This window comes from Macrosteles quadrilineatus, unplaced genomic scaffold (assembly GCF_028750875.1).
Source record: "Macrosteles quadrilineatus isolate MER2022 unplaced genomic scaffold, UCM_ALF_1.0 Scaffold_7__1_contigs__length_78375512, whole genome shotgun sequence".
Classification (NCBI taxonomy): domain Eukaryota; kingdom Metazoa; phylum Arthropoda; class Insecta; order Hemiptera; family Cicadellidae; genus Macrosteles; species Macrosteles quadrilineatus.
The window spans coordinates 40,303,520-40,323,107 of record NW_026542600.1 but is presented as its reverse complement, the minus strand read 5'-3'; the positions used below and the strand labels follow the sequence as shown (position 1 = coordinate 40,323,107).

Sequence of the window (19,588 nt, the reverse complement as noted above, 5' to 3'; positions counted from 1 at the left end):
ATACCAACAGGACAGGGGCCTATATAAGCGCCCACGTTTTGACGATGGCGACAAACGATTAATGCACGGCAGCATCGGACGAATTGCGCGCGCGGCGGTTGTTAAAGTTGTTACATTAATTTTTTCTTAGTACATTAGGTATATAAGTGGTGTGTCTTAGGCAAAAACTCGAAATCGTCATTAGAAAAGAGGTCACGGGAACATCCCGTGAGCAACTGTAGCGATCACAGCAACAGTTTTGTATTACCCGCGATCGCGATTTTCCTTTCGGTAATGAACATAGCACATAAAATATTCATGTGCTCTATGGTAATAAATGGACCATACACTTGGCCATAGGCTATTGGAGGTGATTCTTCCAAATTATATTAAAAAAAATATATAGTAAATTTCTCGGTCCTAATCAAAATTTACGTAGTCTACATACAATTAACTAGCTTTTGTCCAGTCTTCCTGTCTTCCAAATTCTACTACAACTCCCAATGTTTCCAGTATCGAGTATCTAGCTCAGCTCGACATTCTGGTCCCCGGTCCCCATAAGTTTATTTGATTTTGATTTACAATTAATTATTACAAATTACAATACTTGAAAGCGATATATTTTGCTGTAAGACTATTGTCAAACTGCTTTCACAGATGCACCCGTAGACGGATCTTTGTATGTATGTAGGCAAGATAACATTGTATTTTTTCATGTTTACAAGTATTTTTCACTACTGTAGTTTGATTTTCTCCTGCAATTGTACTGTAGCAACATCCGCGTGACCATATTCTGTGGTCTCAGCGTCACCGCTGGTCGTCTCTCGCTATCGCGTCAACGCAGGTAATCGGCTTTTTCGGCCACGTTTCGGATAACCGGTCTTCAGAAAATTGACGCTTGACTGTGTAGGTAGTGAGGTTACTGATACCGGGATCTGATTTTGATAAGGATCAGTTACTGATAATTACTGATAATTAATATTACTGATAATGACCTTAAAAATGTGATGGCACAAAGCTTAATGTTAATTTGCTATTGCATTTATATTACAATTACAGTAATTAATACTCGAAGCCTGAAATCCAAATGTAAACCTTCAATCAATATTAAATGTTTCTGAATTATGAGTGGTGGTAGACAGTGTTGGATTTACGACTATGCCGTGGTTTAGGACCGCGGGGTTGTGGTATCCTTTGTAAGATAGGGGATTAACCCCGTACCCACGGTGCTCATCTATGCAGACACTCTGTTCACATTACACTTAGTCGACCAGTTGGTGTGAACAGAGTTGAACAGTATCATGAGCATCGATTTACAAATTCCTTTCCCAGCTGATGTGAGCTAGGCGATGACCGGTAGGACTGACTTCCAACATCGTCAACCTATAAGCCACACACCCTATTGGTAATCAGCCAATGAGAAGGCCTAATGAAGAAGATGGAGGGGTCAGGAGTCTCGGAGCTGGAGGACCTGGAGAGGACAATCGAGGAGATCACCACGGGCCACCGGACCAAGAAGATCAGGAGTTTGGGAGTGCGTGTATCGGTGCGTGTGCTTCTGGGACAATAAACGTAAAAAGAATAAAATATATAACTAAAGTTTTGTCAAACATACAAGTCATAATTCTTTTATATTTTCAATTGATTTTCTTTTCTTGTAAATTTAACATTGTAAATTAATTTATCTTATTATTGTTGTTTTTTGCCTTTTCAAAGATTTCTTTTGCTGTTGTTCTTTTAAATTTAATTTTTGTTCATTACACGTTGAGAAACACCCATAAGCAGTCTTTATGTCTCATTAACCTAACACCTCTTCACTAAGCTAAGCGAGTGAAACTTTTGAGGAAACTTAAACTTAAAGTGAGGCATGGTACTCGCACCTTATACATTTTTATACCTTATACGGATTTTTACAAACGATGTGTCAAAATAAAGTATTTTTTGTGTAGACGTCCCCTTACACCAATTCCTGTAGTAAAAGTCCTCGGGCTTTGCCCTACAGGCCTTCAAAATCCCAATGTACTTTTTTTATGATTAAAAGTTTTCGTTTACTTAAACAGACAAGTAGCCTAATTTGTATTAATTGCATAGTAAAACAGCTGTTCATAGTAAACTCATGATACACACGCGGTACACACGAGCGTTCGTTTTCAGTTTCGATAACTGGAGTGGAGTGATTGATTAATGATTACATTATTATCTTTGAGTTGACTCCTTTAAGTCATCGGAAATCATGACTGTTATTCGTTTTGAAATTAACGCCTGTAATACTTTGCAATTGCTCGAATTCGAGCAACAAGTGCACTAGTTGTATAATAAACGCCGCGATCGTTCGTGGTGATAATGATGTTCCCTTGATCGCGGGTAATGTTTAGGATTTGTCTTCAATCGCTGGGAAAGATGATAACACCTCGACTGCTGGAAGCAATGGCCCCCTCCGAGAATCCTTGCTGGAGGGAGCCACCCCTGATTAGGATACTATATCCTATGTAAGTGAAGGCAATTCTTTAATTTAAGATTTAAGCTATGGTATGGTGTATGTGTTTCCTAAGTTTGTCTCAGAACAAAAAAAACAAGGGGAAACATATTGTAGGAGCTACATAAAACCATTGACTATGTATAAAACACAACACCCGAAATGAAAACAAGATCGGTCCACTTTATGTAAAGCTGAAAATTATATACAGACATGTCACAAAATTAGTTTTAACCACTTATCCGATGTCGCTCGGAACTGGGACCAAAAGGATTTAAAATATTGTGCTAATGAACTGTTGTTGGTTATTGATGACTTTTATAAAATTTCGAACTCTATTGTAAGTTGAGTTATAAAGTTGTTATGCCGTTCTCGTTAGTCGGTTTAATTGTACCGACAACTAAACTTGTTGTAAAAAAATAAACTAAACTATTGTAAATAATAGTTTGGTTTTCTTTGCTTACTAATGTTTTTTTTTTTGCTCTGATTATAGCTAATTTTGATTTCTATGTATTTCTGTGTTTTAATATAGGTTTATAGCTTTAGTTTTGATGAGGCCAATTGCATTGTAACGCTAAGGAAAATTAATATCCTCATTCTTGTTATCAAGAGAAAGTTTGATTGTAGACGTTATGAGATGAAAATGTTTTTAGATACAGAGATTTAAAGCTGAGGTATCGCACAGCTACGGGGTTTCAGAGTTATGCCTGCCTATCTGTTCGGCTAGTGATTTTTTTCAAATCATCTGGTGGTTTTGGCCAAGATGGTCGATGGCTGGTCTAGCTGGTTGTCAAGATTGTCAGGGTTTTGGTTTTGAATGGAAAGACATTGGGTCAGGGTATGTTAATAATCATTTTGTTTCTTACTTCGTTTAACTTTTGTTCTAACAATGAAGTTAACCTCACTGTTAATCATACCAAACAACTATGAGGACTATAAGTAATACCATAAAAGAAATCGATTAATGACAAATATTTTTTAATATCCTAGGTTCACTAGAATTAATTATTATTATAATAAAAGAATTGGCCGGTGTTCGTTTCAGTTTCCTGTTCTGCTTGCATACTCATTAAGACAATATCTGTAAGCATTTTTATAGGCACGTTTTTACAATTAGAGGCTGATTTGTAGACAATGGAAGGCCAAATATTAATTTATTGTTTTTTAATTATTTATTTATCAAGTTTAATTAATGGGCTTCCATTCAAATTACGTACCTAATTGGTATCTATTAGCTGGAGATTTTAATTTTTCGTTTGATGTATAGCCTACATTTATTGGAAGTTAAAGAAATATACCCACATAGCACCGAATATTTATTTGATATCAAATAGCTATCAAATTTTTGACATTTGAATATCAAATTGATATTCACGAACATTCGTTTGATATCAAATAAACGTTCAATTTAGGTTCAAACGTCACTCAATTTTACATCAAATAAATATTCAAATTGAATATAAAATAAATATCAAATTTGACATTCATAAATTTATTGGTAAAATATAATAAAGAGAATATGATTGAATTTACATTCACATTTTAAATATGATGGTGATAAATATTGATATAACATTTTTGACATTCGAATATTAAATTAATATTCGCGAACATTCATTTGATATAAAATAAATGGTCAATTTAGGTTCAACCTCACTTAATTTGACATTAAATAAATATTAAATTGAATATCAAATAAATGTCTCATTCATTTATTGGTAAAATATGTTTAGAATAATTAGGTTGCATTTTTTCACATTTCAAATTTCATGGCGATTAAAATAATATCAGTTCAGACTTCTTTACTGTTCTTACCTTGATTTGACTTATTATTCTGAAGTTATAGGTAGTTTGTTAAAGTTCTTGGGTGACCCAAAAATGTAAATATATATATATATTTCTTATTTGACAAAACATTAACAAAAGTATCACAAAACATATTTGTTTAAAACAAAATTGCATTCAAGGAAAACATTTTAAAGAAAAAACTTTGTTTGTATGATAAAATAAGTTTAATTAAAAATTATTTAAACACAAATATAAAAAAGATATGTATAATTTACAAAAAAAATAATTCTGTTCTTCTTCATCTCCCAAATGGCCTTCTTGAGTTTTCTATTGTTCCTGTAAAAGAGGTTCAACAGAGTTATTTTCTAAGACAGCTATAGATAAAATATAATATGTTAGACAAGGGGTCTCCAACCCTTTTTCCTCGGTGAGTACTTTTTTGTCTAAAAACGCCACCGATTTAGCGACTAACGTCAATTGTTCGCTACTCTATCGAATCACAACATCATCTACTATCGATGCGATTGTAGTTGTCGTTTGTCACAAGGTAAAGGCTTTTTGTGATACGGACGAAATGAGAGCATTCTATTATAAAATTAAAATGTCGTAACCTAACCAAATTAACCAAACTTGCTGATTGTGAAAAAATTGAATTAAGGTTTACTACGGACAAAATGAGAGCATTTTATTATAAAATTAAACTGTCATAAGCTAACCTAACTTGCTGATAATATAAACAAAATATACAAGATAAAAATTGAATGAAGATTAGATTTAACAAGGTTAGGTTTGCAGCCATGGAGAAGGTAAAAAGTTTTTTTGAGCATACGTCAATAGTATAGGATAAAGTAAATAAGTTTGCCAAATTTTATCAAAATCTATCCATAAACAAATAAACTACATAGTTTCCTTTTTTAATAATCTAAAATATAGTTCTGTTCATAAAATAAAATTATAAATGCCTCTAATTCTAACGAAAGATGTGCAATTAAGAAGTAATCACATTCTAAGCTAAATCTTTGACAAAAAGTTGAATGATTTTTTAGTGAGAATAGGCTATAAAATTTGACACTTAAAATGTCAGCTAGTTTAAGATTTCAATTTGTAGTTCTGCCAATTAGGATCAATTAAAAATATATATATTTAAATTAATCTGCCGCTACTTGACTACTACTAATATTCCCCTAGGCCTATTGAGAAAAAATTAGCAAGTGAGAGACATTTACTATGTTCCTATTTAAATATGTTAACCTGCCAACTTGGAGACAGGGTATTGTACACAAATTTTGTTGAATGGGGAAGAGACAGTTAATTGCTCTTAATTATGGTATGAGCCGCGAGGTAAATAAATATCCCATGGCTGAGCCTGCATTCATTGACAAAGTTCTCTTTTTACACCTCAAGGAAATCACGGTCAACAATGAAGGGTGTTGCTGGGATTGCAAAAGACAATCACGGCACCGTCGAGACTGCAGTATAATATGCTCGTGAGTCTTGGCGAGATCACGGGAGATGATCACGATATAGCTGAGACCACCTGACCACACGTGTTTACGCAATCGTGGGAGAATATAATTGGTGTTTGCTATAAAAAATAATAATTTTCAAAAACGTATGCTGGCTTTCTGCTGGCTGGAATAAAACTGCACGAGGGCCGGATGTAGCCCACAGGCTGTAGGTTGGAGACCCCTTCGTTAGGCATTTTTAAGACCTATTTTTTTACTATACCTGTACTTTATAATTAAATTTGTCGATAAGGCATTGGGTTCTTGACAATAAAGAAAAAAGAGATGGATAAAACCGCAGATTAAGTTTTGCTCATTTGCATAGCCTGTCACTGAAAATTCACAATTTGAAAAGAAAACATCACAGTAGTTAGATGTCAGCCTAATCTGTTAATTATAATAAAATTTAAGTTCTATATTAGGTAATTAGACAAGCAATCTTTTCTTTAACCTAAATTATAAATAACACAATAAATTTACCTTGCATCAATCCTAAACTTTGCTGGGCGAAGCCAATTCTTGATTATAGTAGCAACAACATATATTTCCATTACACCACGATCCTAGTGTTCTTGCGTACCGGTTCTGCCTCTGTATAAAAGAGATTAGTATTAGCACTAGAATTTGTATATATTTTAATTTTCCTGATCAACACCCAGGATAGCCTACAACTAGGTACACATATTAAATTGTTAGTGAAATCTATTTTATATTTTGATGGCATTTGCTTCTTTTGAGTAGCCTTGTTAAAGCTAAATCTAAATCTGAAAATTGAAAATTTTGACTTAGGTAGTGGTAAAAGTAATCCTCAGTCACTTGAACGGACAAATATTGGGGTGAGCACTGACTGAAATGAGTGCAACGGTCGGATGTAGTTTGGTGTGTGTATAGGCCTATGTGTGCGTTTAAAAAAATTCAACTAATACAGTTTTCTTTTACACAAGTTAGCACTGCCGGAATATTTATATAGCCTAGTGTAAATCAAAGACTTCCTATATAAGTGGGTCACAAAAAAGAGAAACTCTCTTAACTGTGTGATGAACCTTAGGCTACGTTATTACCCAATACCTATCATGTATTATGTATGTATTATTATCATGTATATTATCAAGTACATATCATGAATTAGGTTGTGTTTTGGTGGTAGAGCCTAACTTATCTATACAGTTCCTAAGAGAACCTGCGATATATTATCGGACGGTATATATATATCTGATTTGATATTAATATTGCAAAACCAATTCACCAAATCTGCAAATCATAACTCAATTTGATGTTTACATAGTGAAAAAACATAGGGAAAGATGTATTGAATCGGATAATTATTGATATATAATGTTATTCATCCGATAATATATCGCAGGTTCTCTGCGGAACTGTACCCGTTATGGCAAAAAAGACATACACAGTCATGGCGAAACAAACAGAAAAATTGAAATAACAACACCTAAGATTGAAACTTTATTTTAACTTATTTTAACTTTGAGAAAACCTAATTGAAATATATGTATGTCTACCTATTATTAATGTCTGATTGTAAATAAAAAAAAAAACTTACGCAAGATAGCTGGCTTCAGATGCAGATTGCAAAAGAAAAATTTATTCCTCCTTCCCAGCCTACAGGCTGCTAGACAGCCACTTTGTCACTCGGGAGAATTGGTACCGTAGGCAAATTATTCACTGCTACCAAATAATAACTTCCACCAAAGCTGCAGAGTTATCAACTGAAACAATGGAGAGAAAACTACTTTTAGTTAAATTCATGCATACCTTTCTCTGGCCTAAATATGTATCAAGATTAGTTAGGCCTAATCATTGGTTGGTAAAGGAAGCAGACAACAACTAAAATACAAAAGACTAAGAGACAATACAGGGGTAGACTTTCGTATCTGTTGTCAAAAACAACCAAATGAAAATATCGATCGTTATAGCCTATGTTCATTCAGTTGTTTTTGACAACAGATACGGAAGTGTACCCCAATTCAGTTATAAAGGAAAATGGATTTCAAATAGGCTAGGCTATTTCTTTTATAATACCGGTAAATTGTAACCTGGTTGAGGTAGAATATGTTAGGCCTAGGCTAGCCTAAATTAAGTTAACTTATTCTTGATGGTGAATTTACATAAACTTAAGTTAGTGACTGACGTAAAATATAACCCACATAACTTAGTAATATTTCAAAATTAGCCTAACAAGGTATTACAACACAGTATGGTATTCCATTTGCCTTGTAAACCAGTAAGTTAGTCCTACTTACTAGCCTATATATTGAACACTACTTTCATCCGGAAGTTGCCCTTTGAAGCTAAATAAACTACTGGTTCAGTAAGAACTAAGCAAGCCGCCTAACTTAGTAGCTTACGCCTAGGCCTAATTAGTATGCAGAAAAATACTTCCTCTAAAACAGATAGCCTATTTTGAGGTTTCAGATTTATCTATTTATACTTAAGTTAAGGCATTAGGAATGATAAGTTGGCCAATTTAATTTGTACAGTAGCTTAACTTAGGTCTAGGTAAGGCCAAGGCCTAAAATACGTCTATGTTACTAGGTATAGTGACTTATACTTACATACTCCAAGGATCAAAACGTGAAAAGATGATCGGTGTAGGTTATGCCAATACCCAGTCACAAAAATAACAACTCTAAACTAACAGTGACACACACTAAACAAAATATCAGCACACTTAAGTTAACTGATTTGAGGTTATGTCTTGTTCTTGAATCTTGAAACTCTTGTTCTTGTTGCTTCCATTGTTTATTTTCACTACTTGTGTTAGCCTACTCAACAAGTTAGTTGTCATAGGTACATTTTACATAAATCGTGTACTTTCCCTCAAAATGGGCAATTTGTTGGTTAATAAATAAATACATCCACACCGTGAGTAAACTGGCCACCAGTGGTCGCGCGACGGATTTTGTAATTTGTTTTGTATTGTAATGTTTTGTTTTGTTTGCTGAGTTAGGTTAGAATTAAGTTGGTGTTTTGTCTTCGTCTTCAGTCTTCCCCTCTTCCTTTCATATGAATGGGCCAAGTCAAGCTCAAACTAGATACTTAACATATTTTTAGAGTTATATTACACTTAAAAAAATTTAAATTTACGTTTGGTTTAATTTACACTAGTAAAAATAAAATGATAAGGCCAATCGTTAAGGTTTGACTTTTTTATTAATAAACAAAACTTTTAAAAAAGCTGTGTTTCCTATTCACTCTTCTTGAAATGTGTAGTAAGCCTAGATTCAGAAAAATATCAGATGTTCCAACAACTCCCCCCCCCCCCCCGCGAAAAGTCAAAATCCATCATCAATTAATTAAAAATTACAGTGTTCAGTGTTCCTTCCTATTATTAATTATTTTGAGATAATTGACCTCCGACCTCCATGTTACAAACTGGGGCCCATTTCATAATAAAGTACAAACTAATATTATTAGTAAATCAGCTGATTGCCCAATGCAAATCTAATGGAAATAACAAGTTACAAGTTGTAACTTGTAACTTGTAGTTTATTATGAAATGGGCCCCTGTAGGCTGGAGACTAATTCTTTACTCTAAAAAATTAAAAAAGTTAAATCTAAAAATTTTTAAAACTAGTATATTTGGAAATTTTCAAAGAGAAAATAAAAATTTTTAACATTAAGCATATTTAGATAATATTCTAAATTTGATGTTATTTGACTTTGATATTTTGAAGATACAATAAATATTCAAAGTTTGACATTGTTTGACTTTGACATTTTGAACATTAAATGAATATCAAATAAATATCAAATTTTTGATTTGACATAGTTTGATATATTGAACGTTTATTTGATATCAAATAAATATTCTGTGCTATGTGGGTATCACCATAACTTATGACTCTTGTTTATAGAACTCCTCTATGTCCCAATAGTTAGCACAAGCTTTTCAGGAGCTTTAATTTCAACTTTAACATTATGGGCAACAATCTCAGTTTCTCATATTCCGGTGCAAGTATGGCTCTGAGGATGCACCCTCAAAACTTAGGCTTAAATAAATACTTGCTTGATTCATTCAACAGTTCTTCTTTCAAAGCAACGGGCCTCTTACAAATTAGGATCTCACTCAGTCCACATGAAATTATGATGTAGGCTTACGTTATTTTAATACGATAGCTTTTGTTCTAGTTCATTAAAATCTGTTGTCATTCATCAATTGAGTAGGTAATGCAAACGTTCTCATTACTTCTTTAAAAAAGAATGCCTTTAACAATTTTGTAGCCTACACACCATCATATTTTTTCTGGCAGGCTATGTCCTGTACTTTAGCTAATTTTTTACTCACAAACATTTAAGGGATTAAACCTGTCTTTTTTCATTTATTTCAAAATTCATCTAAAGTAAGTTAGGCAAAGTTAGGCCTTGCAATATTAAGGCCCACTATAATAATGTTTTTTTTTAAATTTTGAAAAAATAGAGAACAGTTAACTTAAACTAGTTTTTCCCACAGTCTTGCCAATTTTGTTTTCAATTTTTACACCTGTGATAATACTTGTTTCGTTACTTTTTGTTTTTCAGATGGATAACTATGTGTATGTCTGCTACAACTGCTGCCAAAGATCAAATACGCCAATGTTTACCATGCCATTCTAATGAAACATAAAATGGACTCATGTCCAACCAATGGCTCCGTTTTAACATCAGATTCCATTAACAATTTAGAAATAAAGCTAGAGGAGATTGATGGCGGATTGATAGAGCAAAAATATAAAAATGATTTTCAAGTCAAAAGTAGTTTGTGGAAAAAAAGTCAGGAAAATTCATTTCAGTCTGCTTCAGGAGAAAAAGATGAATCTTCCCAAAACAGAAATATCTTCAAAAACTTAAAAGACATTTTAGAAGACAATGCTAATCCTGCTCACAATAATAGCTTGGAAGAAAATTTGATAAATTCTATGAGGTAGGTAGATTTATTAGAAAATGTCGTAGGCTATTACTTTAAAATTTTAAATGTTTTAAAATTAAATCTCAGACTTTAAAAAACTCTTCAAATAAAAACAAAAAATAAAGATATTTTTTCATGTTCAAATAATCTAAAACCTAAATGGATGACCTTTTGACTAGTTATTTTTTACAAGAGCTCTTTAGAAAGTAAGGGACGTTTTGGAATGAAGTAAAAAGTTTGTATACGAAAAAAACATAGCTGTATACATTTGAAAGAGCAACAAAAATGCTACTTTTCTACATAGTCCCCAAAAGAGAATTGAGTCACACTTATCATAGCGGTGGACAAGCTTTTAAATTCCTTTCTTGTAGAATTCTGCCGCCGACTGTGATCGCTCAGTCCACATGGAACTGGAGCTCCTCATCGTCATCAAAGCAGTGAGCTGCTAACAAAATTTAAATTGGGGAAACTATTGAAAGTCACTAGGAGCGAGGTCATATGTTAAGCCCCCTTCCCACAAGGCATGGGATGTCAGCGTGAACCACACATTCGTGGAACACGCTCCGTGGGAACGGCATGTAGTAAGTTTCCTCTGACGTCACCAGGTGTGAGGAGAGTTCCACGAACGGCCAAGCTTCGGATTAAACAGGTTTAATAGTCAGTCGTGAACAGCTTTTTTCATTCCTGGCTGTTTTAGTGAATTTCCCATATAGGGAATAAGCTATTACCGTAGTACTCATGGTAAGACCTGGACCCGGGACCGATTTACTTTTTCGTTTTGAGGTCCCTAGAGACCAAAAACACCATCCGTTCAAATTCGTATATATATATATATTTATATATGTGTCCGTTAGCGCGATAACTCGAGCAAAAATCATCCGATTTTGATGAAATTTGGTACAAACGTGTAAACCTATGTTTATTCGAACGAGTTCGCAAACCAGCACGATTGGACTATGGGAACAGGGGTTTTATGGGGTAAAAATTGGTTTTTCCCATTTTTGACCCAAAAAACTTAAAATTTAGCAATTTCTTTCTAAACTATTTTGTAGAGCTTAAAAAAACAAATAATTTAGTATATTGAAGCGTTATTATGCACCTAATGGTTACGGAGAAAATTCAAAAAATCTGTAAATTTAAAATTTCCATGTTATTCTTATGGAGAATAAGTAAACTGTTGTAGTTTGCTTGTTTATGTACATATTTTGATTAAATTTAGAAAATGCATTCATTTCATACTAAACTATTACATTTTACAAAAAAACACCTTTGTACCCTCCCTGTTGCAGCAAACCTAAGTAGGCATACTCTTTAAACTAATGTATTTAAATAGGGAATAAATGTGATATTTTTAAGGAGACATTTGAGTTCAAATCCAATCAGGCAAATGGAAATTCGCTTAGTCTGCAGGTTTGCTGCGGCGGGGGTATTTTTTATGTTCTATTAGGTCTATCTATATTTTTAAAATCCTCTAGGTGACTGAATCTTAGTTGCCTGTCAATCAATTTATGCTCCTCTCCATCACTTAAGTACAGTATCCACTTTCTAACCCAAAAACACCGTTTCTTCTTTATTCTAATCAGTTACCTGTGACCTGAATGAGGTCCTGGGTTCAAATCCCGCCAATCACCAATGGATTTTATCTGATGTGATAATACCGCAACCCTTTAGGACTAGCCTGAATTAATGTGTAAACTAGTTTCACGCAAGAACCTAGCATCCTAGGAAGTGAAAGTGGGAAAAAGTAGGCCTATGTACTAGTAGGGGCTACTCCTTTTTACACTAAACAGAATGGTTCAACCCACATTGTGGTAAAAATTAGGGTGCAAAAGTATTACACTTTTGTTAATTTCCCATAAAAACCCGTAAAATAATAGAAAAATCTGATTTATTTATAAAAGCGGCTTGACTGGTTTTGATTAAGTTCAGTACGGTATGTTATAGTATAGCCTACTTTAAACGCTTAACAACATGTTATTGCAACTTTTTGATTTTCCCCATGAAATATCATACTTAGGCTACTCCATGATAAGGGTTGTTGACAAGCTAATCCGTATGTGTCAGATTGCTAAATACTGTTTATTTACTTTCAGGCCAGACAGCAAAGCAGTTGTGGATGATTTAATTCAGAAAATAAGTCAGTTGTCGATTATTCAAAAAATGTTGCTGTACCTTAAATTGCCCTCCCCTAGTGAAGATCCTGATCGGCTCGACCCCCTCCGCAGGTAAACAAATGTTGTCTCTTTTATCTAAATATATAATTTAATAAAACACAAAAGTTTTAAAGCACAATTATCAAATAAACTCAAAACTATCAGTTATAAATTGACTTAAGCCTATTACCATAGATAACAGGAGTATAGACACAGATACCCCACGCAATGCTAATATGTGTTAACAATTTTCCGCCCAAAAACCGACTAGATCATAGGCGGCGCTAGTCTCGAAACCGACTAAGCGTGGTTGCCATGTCGTGCAACTCAGTCGGTCGACTGGCCAACTCAGCCGGCTGGGAGAGATTCCCTCTCCTCACACCCGCCACAGGCTATAACGCTACAGTATACAGTGCACAAACACTTCACTCTGCGTCCTAGAGCTAGAGCTTAAATGAAATGAGTTTTCTTCTCATAGCTAAATACTGTAATTTAGAAAAGTTTAGTCGTTGTGTGATAAACATGAGATTATTAAGGGAATTATTGTACGTTTGCAATTAATAATTTAACATTGTATATACTTAAGTAAACGTGCTGAATAAGTATGCCTACTTTACTATGTTACAAAAAATCAATGTTATACTAACCGAAATACATAACAAGTTAGGCAGGAAATCTATTATATATATAATGCAGTTTTAAAAATATTTGTACACCTAAATCTAGAGTTCTTCTGGACCGATTTTATTAGGCCTAATTAATGGGTCGTTGGAAAGCTTAATTCGTGTAGATTTACAAATAATTATGAAAGTTTGTTTTTATTATGATTTATGGTGAAAAAAAAGAATTTATAGAATTTATATAGAAATTTTATTCTATTTCACAATATCACCTTCCACTTTAGTCGATTTCCTTACCATTTAAAGTTGTTTGCAAAAAAGCTAAGCCGCCTCCGAATTTATAGTAATAGTTTGACGTGATATCTTTTCTTAAATACTCATCTTTTGTTGTTGATCATAAATATACTGTAAATAAGTATGCCTAGTAACTTATACAGCTGTTCCCTTAGTGGTATGGTTTAAGTTATATTGAAATTAAATTGAAAACTTTGCATTTTGTTTGTTGTTTATACCCAAATGTTTTGATATTGTAAACAAAATTACAAATATTCATGATTTAGCCCTGGTTTGTAATGCTCAAATTCTAAAATGGGTTATAGTCCAGGCGCTAAGGGGGTTTGAGCATGCATAAAAGTGTAACGAAATTTGACTTTTGATTGTTGCTATGGGTACCTAGTAGATAAAGAAAATCGATGTTGTCGCATTTCTAGGTGGTTAATAACATGGGGGGGAGGGGGTGAAGTTGGGGGGCCGCCCGGGGGGCCGCCGCGCACGAAATAGCTTATATCTCGAGAACCAAAAGTCATATGAATACGTTAGACATGTCAAACTGTGCAGAAAAATGCATTCTACAAATAGATTATGTAGTATTTTCACGGAAATTGACAAGAAGTTACTAAAAATTATATTTTTTAAATTTACGATAAGTATAATTAGGAGTATAATGGTTTTTGTTGTTGTTTAGAACCACTAATTTTTTAATTGACAACTTTTGAGAGTAGTACACTATAGGTAAATAGTACTTCTGTATAATGAAACTATTGCGGTACATAACTTAACAGCTATACAATCCTCAGATCCAATAAACATAACACAAACAAAGGCGCAAAACGCGTCGCGGTCATTGTTCCTGCTGCCGTAACTATTAATGGCGAGTACAGTTCAAGCTGAGACTTATATTATACTTTTAGAAAGATAGATATTCTGAGGATTCATTTATAGGATATAAAATAGTATTGAGCGACTATTATGTAGCGAGAAATATAGTTTGTAAAAGAAGAGAGTTCAAAATATATTTTGATGGTGGATCGTTTCCATCACCATCTGAAACTGCAATAAATTCCCTACAATTTATATATCTCCAAATCTGAGGTTGGTTATAACAATTTTATGTAGTTTTGAAAAGGTCATAAAAATTATGTTTTCGTAAAAAATTTTAACGTTTCACATTCTGACGTAAATCACTCAGGAAATTTCGATTTCAACTACATTTAACTATACATTTTTTGAAAGAGCTTTTACTCTTAAATTATGCAGTGTAACAAGGCTACAAATACAAGCTAGGAATACAATGGAAACTCCATTTACAGTATCTAAACTTAAATTTATTTCATTACAATACAAAATTGATGGTAAAAAGAAAGAAGCTAAGGGTTCACAATAAAAGTTTACAAAGGGTGGCAAATGAATTTACTAATTTAAGCTTTAGGCTAGGCCTATTACAATAGTTCTAATTTAGGTTGAGGGGTTATATTGCATGGATCTTTATCTATGGTGGGGTGATCGAGCGGTGTTTGAATTTAATCTTGTGATTATATATAGCCTAATTAAATTTTGTTTTGAAATATAAATTATGTTCGAATTATTTTCTGAAAGGTTGAATTAATTTATGTTCTGAATAAGCTTCTATTAGTTTCTTGACTTTTAAATTCTGGTACAAAAGTTCAAAAGTTAGGGTTAAAAATGTTGTAATGGTTTCGATCCAAGGAAAGAAAATGTCTACTGGAGTGATCTCACCAAAATTGATGTCTTCTTCACAGTTAAATTTCTTGATGTTGTGTAGTTATTAATGTTTGTAACAAGGGCGGATCTTCTTTAATCAAATTTCACTAATTTATTCCAAATATATGCACTTTTTTATACATTTTTATATTAAAATATGCAGTTTACAATTTATATCTTCATACTAGCTCAGCACTCTTAGAAGTGAGGAAGGTTTGATGCATTGTATCATTCACATATGTCAATGCTGACTTTATCACCGAAAATTGTAGGCCACTGTTCACACATATATTACCTATAACAATTTTCATTTGCCATAAAGCTAAACTTGAATTTTGACAAGTTATTTAAGTAAAAATATATTGAATTTGAAGCAACTTTGTTACAAAAAGTTATAGGTTATTATATATTTACATGAAATAAGGTTATTTGAAAATGTTATATATTATAATGTATTGAATCAATTACCTATTGGTCTGTTTGGCCATATATTATACAAGGTTTGATAAAGAGAGATGGACTGACATATTGATAAAAATAAAAACATATGGTAAAAATTAAATTATTCTATTGAACATTTTTGTGAAAATACTAAATTGTTACAGCAGTATAATATTTATTTACTGTTTATGCAATAAATTTATTTCTCATACAACAATTAAATACAATTCGGTAATTAAAATAGTTTAGTAGTTTTTTTATAATTTTATTTTTATGCGTATTTAAAAAAAAAATTGATATTTCTACGTAAGGAATCATATTTTACACAACCTTAACATTTGGATAATATGGATGAAAACATTATTTTTATGATTTTTGCGGGTTGATTTAGACATTTCTAATTTGAATAATCCAAAAATTTGCAAACCTCTTGCTACTACGCCTAAACGCATTGCTGAAAAATATATATTTTTATATTATTATATTCTACATTTATCACTGAAACATAATATATAATAGATATCTACTTATATGGGCATGTAACTGTTCTCTGGTGAAATATATTAGTCTAGTCAAGATATGAAAAAAACACCCTTAACCTTAAAAAAATTGCTCTAAAAGGTTTTTTGATGGTTTTCATTTCCAATAAGTATGTTAAATAACATACTAAAAGTCTAATAAAATCGGAGTCTTGGAAATTGGGTTTTTCCAATATGGCGTCCAAAAATTAAAAAAATAATAAACCTTACTATTTTCCCTGTAAATTTTCTTCTGAACCTCCAATTTAGACCGAATTTGGTACAAACCTTTGAAACTGTATGTATTATCTATAAACTATTCATGATTTAAGACAAATAATATACAGCAAACGTGTTGTATGGGGTTGAAAATAGGTAAAAATCTGTCTTAAGTTGTTAGTAGTAAATAACTTATTTCAACTTTGGTCACTATAGGGAACAAAACTTTTTATCCCTAGTCTGTGCTATACCCATGTTGTAAATCCTTAAAAAATATATGCAATTTAGTATTCTTAATCATTAAATTATCTTAAGTGGTGGTGGGATAGTTATAAAAAAAACTATGTAATCTTATGGGAATTATGAAAATTACCATATCTTAATTGTTAGTTGGTACGCTTGGATAACAATTCATCGTGGCCTGTATCGTCTCCACAGATACTAACACACGGGAATGTTGCTGAAAGTCAACAGTCCCGGAAGATCAAATAATTTATACCTGTGCCGCTAGGTCAAAAACTACAATGTTTGCAGTGTCTGTAGATCAAAAGTTCCAGTAAGTCAAATAGTACAGCCCGAGCTAAAAACGTAGTCTATGTTAAAGCAATTGACTTATTGGGAATTTGACCTAATGCAACAGCAGTTTTAATATAACGAAATAAGGTAAAATACAAGTTCAGTTTCGCTGAGTCAACAGTGCCGGAAGATCAAAAGCAATAAAACAAAACGTCGATTCGATTCAGTGTAAAGTAGACCTCCTGCAACGCTTACTACACCAACAAAACTCGCTTTTAGTTACTTCGTGTTTTGTCATAATTAGAATAGAGCTAAAATTATCATATTTGGTACATAGCTTATCTATTAATGCTTCTTGCCAACTGTTTGGTCAACACTGTAAATAGGTATAGTTTATGTAATGAAAAGCCTTTCGTCAAAATTTGTGGCATAAAATACACGCAAGGACGATCTGAAAATTTCTGGTTATTATATACGTTTGTAAAAGGAGATCCATTTAATTGTAGAACTATTTTATGAGTTATAATGTAGTCTACATATAAACTGTGTAAATGTATTACGCCTCGGAAGGGTTGAAACCTGTCCAAACTATCATATATATTATTAAAACGTAAATGGGATTTTTTCACGATTCTGAATCAACCAGACGATGGATTTTCATTAGTTTTGTGTTGAAAGAAAGATAATTTTGAGAACTAGGGAATGTCAAAGCCATAATTATAATTAAGGGTCCCAGTTTTTTAGAAATTAAGTTTTATTTTTAAAAGGTCTAGCAGCCGACGCTAACCTTCTAAGCCAGCTTTTAGTACAATATAATTTGCTTAACATAACAGCTGTAAACATTCAGCATCTGTGACACAAATTCAGCATTTGGAAACAAATTTAAAGATATAATTAGAGTTGACTTATTTATACTATGTGTAATGCTGACCATTGATACATTCAATTCTTAGGTATGAGGATGGCAGATTAATTAAATATGCATAGTAAAATAAAAGGATGTTCAAATTATTTTTTAAAGGAATCTTTGTAATCATCGATTTGTTTTAGTCCCATATAATTTGTTTTAACTAACAGCTGGTTGAATGTAATATTAGGTTTTTGGAGAATTTCCCATATAGGGAATAAGCTATTACCGTAGTACTTATGGTAACACCTGGACCCGGGACCGATTTCATTTTTCGTTTTGAGCTCCCTAGAGGCCAAAAACATCATCCGTTCAAATTCATATATACAGGGTGATCAACTCAAGGAGGCCACCATTGGGAAATCGGAAACGGTAAGAATTAGAGAAAACATTAAATGGGGAACATTCCTTTATTTTTTGTGTCAGTTAAAAATATGATTTTAGTTTTTTTATCATGTTTTCGGATAGAATATGCAATTTCAAAACTTTTTTAGCCTTGACCCTTTTCGATTAACCCACTCGTTTAGGAGTACAGCCTATGGGAAAATGACTTCCGGTGTACATTTTACATCATGTAGCTCCTAAACGAGTAAGTTTAGAGCAAAATTGCAAAAAGTAAATTAGTCTTAGAATTGCATCTACATTCCTTAAAGACTATAAAATAAAAAGTTTTCCACTTTTCAAGTTTGCTGCCATTTCTTAAATAATATAATTCATATTTTTTATGAATTTTATGGTCTTTTTTTAATGTGGATGCAATTGTAAGACTTTTTTACTCCTCGCATTTTTGCTATAAACTTACTTGTTTAGGAGCTACATGATGTAATATGTACACCGGAAGTCATTTTTCCATAGGCGGTAACTCCTAGACGAGTGGGTTTATCGAAAAAATTTCAAGGATAAAAAAGTTTTTAAATTGCCTATTCTATCCGAAAACATGATAAAATATAGGGTTCGATAAGAAATTTCAAAATTGGCCGCCATTTTGGAAAATGGTGGCTGAATTTCAAAAAACTAAAATCATATTTCTAACTGCCACAAAAAATAAAGGAATGTCTTCCATTTTGAGTTTTCTCTAATTCTTACCGTTTCCGATATCCTAATGGTGGCCTCCTTGAGTTGATCACCCTGTATAGCCTATATTTATTTATTTATATATTTTTCCCGGGGGGAACCCCAGGACCCCCCTCTTTTTTGGGGGGTATTCCATACCCCCCAGGCCCCCGGTGACCCCCCCAAAATATATGTCTAGGACCGCCCTTGTCTTCTTTACCTATAAAACACATGGGATACAGCCTTTCTTCACCGACCACGTAATGTGTGATTTTCTATAAAGTGTTGGAAAAATAAAAGGTAAAATAGATAGAATACAGGTGTACTGTATGTGGTTACACACAAATATTCATCAAACTGTGTGATATTTTGTTATTGCAATGAACAATTTGGGAGTATCGTATTGTTTAAGTCGATGGAAAATCTTTGTTGATCTTGTTTTACAAGCAAACCAAAAATATACAGTAGTCACCACTCTATGCGACATATTCTAACCAGAAAATTGTAAT

General features: G+C 32.8%; 1 protein-coding gene and 1 long non-coding RNA gene across 4 annotated transcripts in view; one reads left to right on the top strand and one right to left on the bottom strand.

Annotated features, from left to right (window-relative positions):
* The first annotated feature begins 3,213 nt into the window (after positions 1-3,213).
* Positions 3,214-19,588, top strand: part of LOC128997843 (uncharacterized) — a 42,908-nt gene continuing 26,533 nt past the window's right edge. The window contains exons 1-3 of one of the 3 annotated variants that reach the window (XM_054423599.1): positions 3,214-3,293; positions 10,285-10,666; positions 12,745-12,876. In XM_054423599.1, coding sequence (XP_054279574.1) covers positions 10,359-10,666; positions 12,745-12,876 — 440 coding nt within the window. In that variant the 5' untranslated portion in view covers positions 3,214-3,293; positions 10,285-10,358. Of the gene's footprint in view, positions 3,294-3,450; positions 3,539-10,284; positions 10,667-12,744; positions 12,877-19,588 lie in introns of those variants that run through there. The other 2 variants (XM_054423598.1, XM_054423600.1) reach the window with 2 other exon arrangements.
* Positions 4,447-8,654, bottom strand: LOC128997844 (uncharacterized). The gene is made up of 4 exons (XR_008491157.1): positions 8,319-8,654; positions 7,307-7,472; positions 6,229-6,339; positions 4,447-4,579 (listed from the first exon to the last, which is right to left on the bottom strand). It is a non-coding gene; the product is annotated as an uncharacterized LOC128997844 (long non-coding RNA).